At 33.8% G+C, this 12,051-nt stretch overlaps 2 protein-coding genes and 2 long non-coding RNA genes across 7 annotated transcripts in view; 3 read left to right on the top strand and 1 right to left on the bottom strand.

Moving 5' to 3' along the window:
• Positions 1 to 2,652, top strand: part of LOC121322782 (2-hydroxyacylsphingosine 1-beta-galactosyltransferase-like) — a 51,696-nt gene extending 49,044 nt beyond the window's left edge. Inside the window, exon 7 of one of the 2 annotated variants that reach the window (XM_041263094.1) lies at positions 2,565 to 2,652. In XM_041263094.1, coding sequence (XP_041119028.1) covers positions 2,565 to 2,609 — 45 coding nt within the window. In that variant the 3' untranslated portion in view covers positions 2,610 to 2,652. The remainder of the gene's footprint in view (positions 1 to 2,564) is intronic. The other variant, XM_041263080.1, reaches the window with a different exon arrangement.
• LOC121322800 (EF-hand calcium-binding domain-containing protein 14-like) overlaps positions 1 to 4,281 on the bottom strand; it is an 11,169-nt gene extending 6,888 nt beyond the window's left edge. The window contains exons 1-4 of one of the 3 annotated variants that reach the window (XM_041263115.1): positions 3,164 to 4,281; positions 2,531 to 2,694; positions 888 to 988; positions 222 to 344 (exon numbers count right to left, since the gene is read on the bottom strand). In XM_041263115.1, the coding sequence (XP_041119049.1) occupies positions 222 to 344; positions 888 to 988; positions 2,531 to 2,694; positions 3,164 to 3,264 (489 nt within the window). In that variant the 5' untranslated portion in view covers positions 3,265 to 4,281. The remainder of the gene's footprint in view (positions 1 to 221; positions 345 to 887; positions 989 to 2,530; positions 2,695 to 3,163) is intronic. The other 2 variants (XM_041263106.1, XM_041263123.1) reach the window with 2 other exon arrangements.
• Positions 4,282 to 6,401: 2,120 nt separating this feature from the next.
• Positions 6,402 to 8,524, top strand: LOC121299736. Its single transcript, XR_005947472.1, has 3 exons — positions 6,402 to 6,554; positions 6,759 to 6,959; positions 8,438 to 8,524. It is a non-coding gene; the product is annotated as an uncharacterized LOC121299736 (long non-coding RNA).
• A 256-nt stretch (positions 8,525 to 8,780) lies between these two features.
• LOC121299700 lies at positions 8,781 to 10,250 on the top strand. The gene is made up of 3 exons (XR_005947465.1): positions 8,781 to 8,916; positions 9,401 to 9,477; positions 10,074 to 10,250. It is a non-coding gene; the product is annotated as an uncharacterized LOC121299700 (long non-coding RNA).
• The last annotated feature ends 1,801 nt before the right edge of the window (positions 10,251 to 12,051 follow it).

Here is a 12,051-nt window from a genome sequence, read left to right as displayed (position 1 = left end):
CTCATATTCAGCAGAGCATCAATACATCTAGACAGCTCTATCGTTTGTTCAAAATCAGCTCATAGGATTGAGAAAATAAAGTGAGCTAATCTAAATGACCAACCTGGATTCAAACACTCAATCCGACATATAAATTCCTGCAAGTCTGTGTGGTATCTTCTCTGCAATGTGCCATCAAGGATCACGGCATCATACATCACCACCAAACCTCAAAAGATTACCTTTGCATAAAATGCATCTCTGTTATTCAGCTCTATGTCATTTTTCATCATCTTATAACCAGACTCTAATGATTCCATATTCTGTGTAATATTTTCAATTTTGGAATCCATATGCATGATGTTCTGGAAAGAAATAATATAAAAAATAAAAAAAAATTAAAAAAAAATTAAATTAAGGTTCTTTCTTTATTGTACTTCAGCAATATGTTCAGTGCAGAATAAGAGTGAGGGGCTAAACAGTCCTTAATCAGTGTTGTAACTAGAGCTGACATTCTACTGAGGTCAAACTTAGGTTTCAAGCTACAGCTGGCAGTATTTATATGATTGCTTGGTATTTACTATTGAACCTCCAAATCTATGTTACACTACAAACCAACTGAGAAAATTAAGGAGTCTTTTGTACTTTACCAAATTTTTACATGAGCATCAGCAATGATGATGAAAAAAAACAAAACACAGAGGACATGACCTCTGCGTCCTCATCGTTAGTTACCACCTTGTCCCTAATTATTTATCCAAAAAAAACAAAAATAATAATAAAAAATGGGATAGCAAATCTTACATTTCTTAATGTCTATGTGTCATGTGAAATCCAACACATGGTGTTTAAAAACAATAGGTTTGCAAAGATTCAGTCCTACGAAGGTACAGCTTGCAATGTCATACCTGCTGAAATAAGTTGAGTTTTAATTCCAGTTGAAGATCTTCTTGTTCGCTGGCATTCTTCTTCATTACACTCTTAATCAATTCAAGACGGCTGGTCCTTGCTGCCAAAATTATACAAGAAAACATTATTGTCGCTTACTTTGCTATTTTATTTCTACAGTGCTATGAACAAGTTTTCCCAAACATATACAGTATTAAAGTATTTTGTTGCTAAATGAGAAAATATAAGCTATGAATTTCATAAGATGTTGATACATCAGTTACAAATATGTGTGTCTTAATTGTTGCTGAACAAAACTTGTCAAAGGTGACATTAAAATGCAAGATCTCCATTTATCACCCTTTCCCTGGTGTGTCTCAAGAGATTTCGAAAGGTTTTTTTGTTACAGTCCAGCCACATTCTTGCTGTTTTTTTTTGTTTTGTTTTTTTTTCTTACACCACTGGACTGTTCAGCTGAAAGTTCATAGACCTGATCCAAATGGCTACTTGGTTATGCTGTAGAATCAGTTTGGTTACATTGCACAGTTTATACCTGACCCAAAGGTATAAACAGCTGAATATACTGCAACAGGGTGTAAGACATTTAAAAATAAATTGTTTGGACAACCAGAAAAATACATTTCTTTAGTTTTACTTTAATTATTGAGTGTTAATGTTAGATAAATAGGAGTTTGTACTAACTACATACTAAGAGGGAGGGTGGATATAGTCTAGTTAAATCCTAAATTATAGAAGATACATATGAAACAGGTGGTAACACAAAATGTCCTCTGATAAAATCGCTCTTGTTTCCCCCTATTGATAATGAAGTCTGTGCAACGAACATAAAGTTTACTGGATCACCGTGTGAGTCCTTAATTCAGAGACCTGTTTGTATAAAAAACAAACCAAGCTTCTTTGACTGTACGTCAAAGGGAACAAATCTAACTTTGTTCAAAGTGGCCAGATTAAATATCTGCTTGGTCATACCTGGTGTGTTTCTAAGATTCACTCTGAGTACCAAGCACAAACTAAAAGCAGCACACTCTCAGGATATCTTGTTCAGTATGATACTAATACATATGAATACAATGCTAGTTACAGGAAAATCTGTCAATCAAGTGTGTTAATCAACCCACCAACTGAAGTATTCAGGTTGCCACTTTTTCAAACTAAGAGAATATGCAAACTAAAAACATGTTTCCAAGATCTGCAGTATCCTACTGTACAGTATGTGCAACAGTACATTCCATTGCATGAGAATGTAGATAACCAATTAATAATGGGGATCATTTGGTATGATTTGTCACAGCTGAGTTTTCTTGGAGAATATTACAGCATTAGTGATTACATCAAACACCCAGCTGCTGTTACCTGGAATCACCTGTAAAAGTGGGTTTCCTTGAGTGCTTAGCCCTGTCGGGTTCACAGTAGGTTGTAGCTTCAAATTAACCTCCTATTATTATTATTATTATTATTATTATTATTATTATTATTATTACAATTACCAACATAATTATTATTGGTATTATTATTGGTGATGTAATTAGTTTATCCTATATAAAATGTTTAGGATCCTAGGTGTCTATACTGGTATATTTCTGGGTACATTTTCCAATAGTCCCTATAGCATGCTAATTCCACAAACAATTTCTTCTCTTACCTGTTTCTTGCTGTTCATCTTGTCCCATCTGTAGCTCCTGTATCTTCCAATACATTTTGACTACAAAGATAGAGAATAATACCTGGACTACACTGAGTACGATGATGAAGGCAGTGAGAAAGAACAAGTGATGTAGACATTTATAATTTTTTATTTTTAGGGGCCTAAAAAAAAAAAAAAAACACAGACAGGAAAGTAACTTTGTCAGTGCTTTGTCAGAATATCAGTAAATAATAACTACAGTGTCCTGTAACTACAATACATGTCAAAATATACCTATATTTTAAATTGTATCCATACAAAATACCCCAAATCAAACTAAATCAAGACATTAAAAATTATTTCACAAATATATGTTTTATACTAATATGTAGTGTAAAGAGGTGGTCATGCTGTATCCTTTTTTATAATTTTATTTTTCTTACTGGCTAATATTATCATATTTCCACATGGTTACTTTTTCCAAAAACTTTTGTTTGAATCATATTCAAATAAAGCAAACGCAGAATTTTATGCACACAATTTTACATTGCCAGCAAAGTAGTTTTTCTTCTCTACACAGAACTATAATCTATTTTAACAACCTCTAGAATTATTACATTACAGATTAATTTCCTTAGATACACAAATTACCTTTTTTTTTCATTTTCCATCAGCACAGTATTAATTGTTAATTCATCTTCTAAATCAGAGTCACCATTTAAGAGGGCATATTTCTCCTTTTCTGTTGCCATATTTTTTCTTAACCAGTTGGTATTATTGTTTATCAGCTTCTCTCTGTAAAATAAGCAGCATATTTCATTCCATTGTGCAAAGTGAATTTTGGACCACCAGCCTTAGTTTATATGTGCCACAACCTTTAGATTTCAGCCCAAGCCACCTCCTACTCAAAGAACAGGTTAACCTGCATTCACAGGAGTGTTTTCCAGAAAAAGCTGTTTTAAAAGTGAACTCAGTTATAGTTTTGAAATTGCCATTATACAGCGAAAGCACAGACATGCATTGCAAATAATTCAGAAGTATTATAAAAAAATTATAAAGACCAAGATTAACCACAGTAAATCCATTGTTTAATAATATCACTTATGGTATCATTATGGTTTCAAGTTCCCACCCTCATTTGTATTTAAGATATTCACTTGAAGGTTTTGCTTCCTAATTTTATAAGATTGAATGAAAAACACAACTAATCGGGTCTTTAAAATCGGTTCAAAACTACTGTTTTTTTTTTTTTGTTTGTTTTTTAATTTGGTTTTGTTTTGTTTTTTTAATTAACAAGATTAAGAATATTAAACAGCAAAATCTAACTTTGTACAGCATCTGGCTTGGGTCAAACATGTATTAATTGAATGCATCAATTGTTGAGACATGTATGTGTTTGTTTCCTATAAGCACTGCTGTAGTTATAATACACTGCTGACTTGTAATAAAAGTTGTGATTGATTCTCTATTGTATATTTTCAGTCATACATACATTTTAGAGTACAATGGAAAACATGCTATTGAAAAGAATGCTTGGTGTTCACATGTATGTATATATTTCACAAGTATGTATATATTTTTTAATCTCCTGTGTGCACTTTCATTATTTCTGTTTCACCACTGTGACCCATGTAGTCAGAAAAACATCATTTTATTTAGTTTGGAAATATAAATAAAAACTAAATAAAATAAATGGTGCACAATTCTGGCCCTCAATATCCATTCCTGTCCAGATCTTTGTTTCAATCAAGACCCTACATGACCCCAGGCAAAAACAGACCATTCTTTAAATAGATCTCAATTATCCTCAGGGAAACACTTGAAGTATTTCCGTCAAACTAGTTGAACTGGTACTAAGGAGGTACTTAGAGCTATCCTAGAGCAGCATCGTATTTTGCACGTATGAGGGTCCCCAATAAAATTATATATATATATATATATATATATATATATATATATATATATATATATATATATATATATATATATATATAACAATTTTAATACAATACAGCAGTGTGTGACAGTATGGATTGTTGTTTTACCAAGCTGTTCTCAGTTGGAGCAGCGACCATCTGATCATAGGACTTGACCTTTTGATCGTTTTAACTGATGCAGCTTTACAGTTTACAAACTGGAACTGAAATAACAAAGGTAAATTAACAACAGGTTGTTTGGCTTCAAGTATGGTTGGGTTGATGGTAAAACAATAAAGGGAAGGAATTGAACATGCAAAGTGGGGCCCCAAAACTATTTAAAAAATAATAAAAAAATATAGGAAGTGTATTTATTTGTTTGCATTAACAAACAAAAATGACCTGATCCGTAAAAATAGATTGTGTAAAGCAATAAAAAATGTTAGAAAGCAGGGCTAATAAAATATTTGAATTAAAGTAGCAGAATGCAAGTTGGGTGTAGTTGTGATCATACCACTTCAGGAATTATGCCTAAAGAAAAACAGTATACATTTTTTGGAAGAAAAAAAAAAAAAAAAAACTGTTAACTTTGTATTGGACAATGGCAGTAGCTTCCAAACACATGAACACACAGTAAAGCAAATAGTCATTTTTAAAACCTAAAGTTTAATTACTGTGTAAAAGGATTTTAAGTCAGAAATAGCACAGAAAAGATTATTAGTAGGCTTTGCAGATAGCAAATAGACAGGTTGAATTTTGAGACTTAACATGTTGAGTGACTATGCGGTGCCGCCATTTTCAGTTGCCATCTTTCTATTTTGACCCAGTCTCACTGTTCAAAGTATTTTATATGTACAATTGTGTTCTTAATACATGTAATACCTTTTAAACATATGCATATCCAACACCATGATAATCTGACACTGAACATTTTAAAAAAAAGGAAAAAACGTATTTGGGGGTGGTACTGCGAAACTTTGCCCATGATGCTGACACCCAGAAAAATAACTGTTTGGTTAGTGGTATGTGGCAGGAAAACATACCTCTTTGAATTAGTGACTTATCTGGTGGGGTTTTCAAGATATATGGGTTGGATTAAGTGACGCTCATTTACTTTTATTTTCAAAATTTTAATTACAGATATGTTTAAGTTAAGTAAAAACTATTGATAATAACCTATTCAGGGTTTTGTTTGTTGAAATCTAAAAAAAAAAAAAAACTATTATGCATGTTACTGAAAAAGTTGTGTCTTTGATTTCTGGCAGATGTCCTCATGCAGTCAGAAAAGTTGGTGCACTCCTGCAGGGCACTGATTATTAACTGTCATTTTTCTGGTAATGAAAGATGTAGTATGGGCTGTATAACTTTTTTGAAGAAGGGTCAATTGAAATTGGACCCACAGACTTCGTCTGTCTCAGAGCCTGAATATTTTAATAATGAAGTTCGGGACTTCGAGAGGGAGATAGGCCTACTAGTGAATTGGCCAACAAAAAACAGAAACCCCGCTCAATACATGGCTCAAATTCTCTATTTTTCAGGTGAGTTTGAAAGCTCTATAAAATGACATTAGATTTCAAAAGAAAACTTTAATAACTTAATTTTGTACCAAAAATGCTTGGTATTATTATTATTATTATTATTATTATTATTGGATATTGTAGCGTATGTTAATTTGTATGGGATATTAATTTCAAAGCATAAAGCCTTAATGTTTCTGATGTTTTATTTTAGAGATTTTACAGTACAACTGACATTGGCAGAAATATTTTTATAAACGTTTGTCTTTTTTTTCTGACACTGTGGACCAAGGAGTTGGGACAATTGAAAAGCCTAGTTTAAATAATTTTTGCTATAATACGTATAAGGGTGTCTCAAGTCTTATTCTATATGAAATGTCATCTCATGCAGTTTGGGCGAGAGGACCATGAGATGATCAAACTGCACGAGATATATATTATTACTTATTTTTTTTCAGATAATCATCTTGATTCAACATTAATTGAAATGTGTGATAAGTTAACTGGGAGAAGACCTGAAATTGTTGGGGGAAAAAAGGGAAAAGACCCTTAGTAACACCACAGCGGTATTACACTAGCCCTGATGATGAGTGGATGGAAAATTCATAAGTATGTTATGTTGCTTTTAGATTTTGTATTAATAAACCATGTATTAAAGGTCTATTATCTGCAAATGTTCCTATATTAACCTAGCACTTTTTTTTACCTTTGTCTTGTGTTTGTTTTTTGTTTTGTAGCAAAGGCTCAGACTCTGTCATTCTTGCTTCAGCTTAATGTCTTCACAAATATCTAAACTCTCGCTTCTTTCTGCAGGTCATTTCTCTGCACAGCGTTGCCAAGATAATATATCAACTATTTTCCTACCTGCTCAGGTGATTCTTCTCATCATTCAGCTTCTCTATTCGGCTGCAGGAACTACAACGTTAGTCTTTCCTGCTCCATTCAGCACCCACTCCCACAGAGCCAGCACAATTTACAGTTCCACCAGAAGATCCTGTCCTGGACCTCCATTAGGTACGCCCAACGTATTAAAGACCTATCCAGCCCATTACAAACTATTTCAACAAGTGGCTACCATGGCAATGCCTCATCAAGTGACTACTGGGAGTGGCAAGTTGCGTTAGCGAGCAAGCAGCTTCAACAGGCACAGCAAGCCTGTGCCTCAGTACTGCTATCTTCTGGCTTTCTGCTGCTGTGCTTTCACAACTGGTGAGAGTCAGTCCAACTCACTGAATTGTGACAAATACTGCAGGCTCATCTTGTAGACCTATGTTAACTCATTTATATACATGACTGTTTAAAAAAAAATGCATCAAATATGTTTATTATTCAAATCTAAAAAGAATACGCAAATTTTGTATACATAGACAAAGATTTTAATCACAATACCCAAATGGGTCTATGACAATTTATGACCAACAATTCATCACAAACAATTTATCACGAACAATTCATCACCAGCAGTTCATCACCAGATACAATTCATCACCAGCGACAATTCATAACAGAGGGTACATTATCATATCACAGCTCTTTAAAATGGTACAGGTGAAAATGACCGGTGTGGCGGTTGTAGGTAGTTCAAAATTTCGACGCCTCTGGTGTTAAAATAAAGGTTTGAAAAGCTTTTCTTTTTTTGCTTGTTTATTTGCTAGTTGGGTGGTCATGAACAAGTAAAAGTTAGTACAGTTAGAGTATGGGTTTTATTTATGTAATTTGTAATTGAATACATACTGTATCTTATTTATCATTTATTATAGCTCTATTTGTTTTTAGCACAGCTTTTATGACACATTGTGGTCTTAATCGGCGAGTTATTGTCCGTAATGAATTGTCGCTGGTGATTAATTGTTGGTGTTGAAAAGTGCGTGACAAATTGACATGATACCTACATGGATATATTGTACCCTGTTTCACTGAAGCCAATGGTTTTAATTCCAATCACAACCTCTAGACGGCAGTAACACCACAAGTTCTACATATTCTAGGTTTGCTAGCACAGCGAATCTCGCGCACTCCAACTTTTCTATCCATTCTTGCAGTTCATTGCCATGCAGAGGGATTCTCAGCAGTCACCTCCTGCCTCAACATTTTGCCTACTTATATTAACTGACTCCACGCCACCCAGCTGCCTGAGTAGTGACGGGATCTATCCTTTTGTCTTCTATCTCTCATTCTCCTTGTCATCCAGCAGCCAAAGGATGCTGCCTGACCCGACCTGGACTTGAAAGCGTCCTTCATGTTTATCTTTTCATTCTCCTTGTCACTGGGCAGCAAGAGGATGTTACCTGACTTAGTCCTTTGAGTAAAGGGATCTGTCCAGCCTGTTCTATGTCTAACACCATTGTCACACAAGTGCTCATACACTCCCAAGCTTGCTGTCCCTCACACCTTCCTTTACTCTCAAGCCCTCATAGGTGCCCAGTTAAATAATTATTGCTATTCAACCATTGGTTTGTTTTGATTCTGGCCTTGTTTTTTCTTTTAAATAGAAGCCAAAGGCGGCAAGGAAGCTCTCAAATACCTGCAACAGGGACAATCTTGTTGAGCACTTACTTAAAAAGAAAAAAGCTGAAAAGACACAGGTAAAGAAATGTTTGTGTGTGTACAGTATCTATCTATCTATCTGTCCATCTGTTTATTTATTTGTTATCTCAAGGATCTCCATTGGTCTTCCATGAACATTAACTGTTTTTACATTTGCAGCACTATAGTTTCTTATTTAGGAATACAGTTGTATCCCGGCTTGTTTTTTGTGCGTCTTGTGAACATGATTAAAGTAACTGAAATAACAGCTTTATTTTTTATTACATCTTTTAGGCTGTAACTGCGACTGGGAAAGATGATCTGCTATTGAAACCAAAACATAAGTTGGAGAAATGCCAGAAGGAAAAAGAAGACCTTCACTCTCAGGTGTTGAGATGCAAAAAAGAAAAAGAAGTGGCATCTAATGTCGAAGCACTGTTGACAGGTACTAAACATCAAAAACAACAATATGTACCTATTCATAGGGTCTTTTTCAAATATAAATAATGTACCACATTTTCGATACCTTTGCTCTTTAGTTTTTGCTCTTTGCAAATTGCTTGGTAAACTAGTGAGTAGGCCCGTTGTGCAGTATGCAGCCTACACAATAGCAGTACACAGAGTTATTATATCTCTAAGGTAATATGTAGCAAGCAATATATTAGATCATAAATGTTCAAACTCAATATATTAACTAATATATAATAAGTATAATGTGGTAATTAATGAAAATGATATACAATAGTTTTGAATTAGACATATACACATGCTACCAAAGCACAAAGGGTTAAGTATTGGTAGAACATGTTTTTTTCTGTTTCATTTCACATTGATTGTATTAAAGGGAGTAAATATAAGTGTGTGTGTGTTCATTCTGAAAAAGATCTACATCTATGGTATTAACAAACTGCTATTCACTTTTGTTTCAGAGCTGCCAGACTTGCTACAACAAGTTTGAGAGCTAAAAGCAAAGTCATCTTGTGAATGTACTCATGGAGAAAATGAGGTATCTTGCACTTAAAAAATTAAGCATGATTCAGTTCTAAAAGCAAAAGAATACATTAATTGCCGTAAGGAGAAATTATTAAATAAATAAATAAATAAATAAATAAATAAATAAAAGTTGTATTTGCCCTTTTCTGGCATTGAAGCCAAGCTGTCTTTACAGCTCAGCAGTGGACACTACTGTATGCCACATATTTAAAAGTGTGAATTTTCTACACATTTTAAAGACAGCTTGATAATAAGAGTTTACTTATATTACTGATATTTCCACACTGATAAAAGCTAATGACAGACCAAGATAATAGGCAGAAAATGTTAATTACAAATCCTGAAATACATAAGAACATCAGCAAAGCATTATACAATTTCTGTCATCCTTCATCAAGCTTTACAATGACTGCAGTTAATAAACAAAGGTAATATAAGTGATCTCTTATTGAATAATCTTTTAATACTTTGATTTGTGTGTGTTTTCCATCTATATTTGCAGTATAAGTAGCCACAATGTCCATCAATTACAATATGTGTATTATAAAGATTTAAAAGGTTTTGCAATATGGCTGCTCACAGGTATTTTTGTATCCGTTTCCTTCACAGGAAAAGAAAGGGGTATCAAAAAAGAACGAGTCCTCTTTTTGAATCTCAAAATACGCTCAGTCATCCAAAAATCCTCAGAAGGTGTTGCAGGATTTAATAACTTTCAGCCGAAGTGAAATGGCAAGTCTCTCAATAAGTGGAGACACAACTAATGCCACCATTGATGTTGCTCCAAAGCCCCAGCTCAACAAAGAGAAGATGCATGTGCTTTTTGGGTGAGTTACATGACAAGAGAAGAGGTTATCCTCAAAATTATTAGTGTACATGATAAAAATAACACGTGGTGTAAAGTTAAGATGAAATAAACTGATGTAATAAAATGAACACTCTGGTGGTAATGAGACCAGTTTTTCTAGAACAAAAGAATTACTGCCTGTCACATAATTCACATACTAATAGCTTTTGGAAATCATTTTTAGTCTACAAGTGATTTAATAACATCAATGTTTAAAACCAATTTAAAAATTACACTATGAATCGGCATAGGAATGAGTAACTTTATAATTAGGGTCCCTATAAGATGGACAACCTTTGGAAACCTCATGGCATTTAACAAAGTTTTAAAAAACACAGTCCTAGCCCGTTGATGGTATAATTACCTGCACTAACAAACAATTATCTCCCATGATAAAACATTGAATGCTGACCTGTCAGCATAGCAAGCAGCTAATAGCGCCCCAGTAAAGGATTGCTTGGATTTAAAGACAAGTATAGCTGAGTGTCATGTACATAGCAAAGGAAATTCACTCTATGCCTGCAGATAATGTGTCCTAATGGTAGCATATATAATGAAAACAATAAAGGTCCTAAGATAGATCCCTGCAGAACACTGCAGGCAACTTCTGACAAATTTGACTTCATCTTCCCCAAAAAGACATACTGGAACTTATTAGAAAAATAAGACCTAAATCAAGATAGGACACCTCCTGACAAACTCACTAAATTTTCATAATGATAAAAAAAAATTCTAAAGAAGTTTAAAGTATTATATTTTAGTTCTGCAGGAATACAAGCATACTGTATTTGTTCTAGCAATGCTTCTGTTTAAATGTTTAATACTTAAAGATCTTTCTGTGTTTAGATAAGTTAAAAGTCTTTGTTTTGTAAGGGCACTTCCCCATGTTTCTTATTCAAATGGATTACTGTGTTATAAAATGTAAATCTCTGTCATTCAGACAAACATTTTTACATTTAACTGCTACTAGATCCCAGAGAAGCTGAAGAGAAAACAGCTTAAATAAAAGCTCTAATTGTTATGTGGCCCCCATGGACACATGCTTTATTTGCCTTTCTTTGGTAAACTAATTGAGTGAAGTTCTGGAGAAAATTGCCTACAGTAGTGAGATAAAATTAAACGGCCTCAGCAGTATCGTTGCTAAGCTTGTTTGTAGCTTTGGGTTTGCAGGGTTATCAACAATGCACAACATTAATAAAGTATTACATTTACTACACAATTGCCATTTTACATATAGGTTACATACTGATTTCTGCTATGTAAAGATGCTTGCTGTTATTGTTTTGAATCTATTCAATGTAATGAGTAAACTGCAGTTCTATCTATTCAGGTGTACTCCAAAAATGTAGTCTGCATAATTATTAATGTTTACAGATGCTCTCAAAATCTTTTCTGTACACCCACTTTGCTTTAGGCTTTATTTAGCTCCTTTGCATAACATTTCATCATTATGTTCCTTGATTATGATCTGGTCAGTCCTCTAATAAAAATATGACCCAGTCAGTTCTTGGAACTCAGGTATGTAGTTGTATTTGTGGCTCAGTAGTGTGTACTTTCTCTGTTCCCTTTGGCCAAAACTCATTCACTGTCCAGAGTTAGTTTAGCTTAACAGAGAACAGTAGTCACACAAATCCTAAAAAATGCATCAGAATGGTCTTTTTTTACCTTGCAGGCAAACTGTATCTCCCCTTAGCTGTACAAAATGATCTGCCACAACCAGTTTCTAATCATTTTATGTCTCTT

Source organism: Polyodon spathula, chromosome 1, assembly GCF_017654505.1.
Source record: "Polyodon spathula isolate WHYD16114869_AA chromosome 1, ASM1765450v1, whole genome shotgun sequence".
Classification (NCBI taxonomy): domain Eukaryota; kingdom Metazoa; phylum Chordata; class Actinopteri; order Acipenseriformes; family Polyodontidae; genus Polyodon; species Polyodon spathula.
This window is presented reverse-complemented; position numbering and strand designations above follow the sequence as displayed.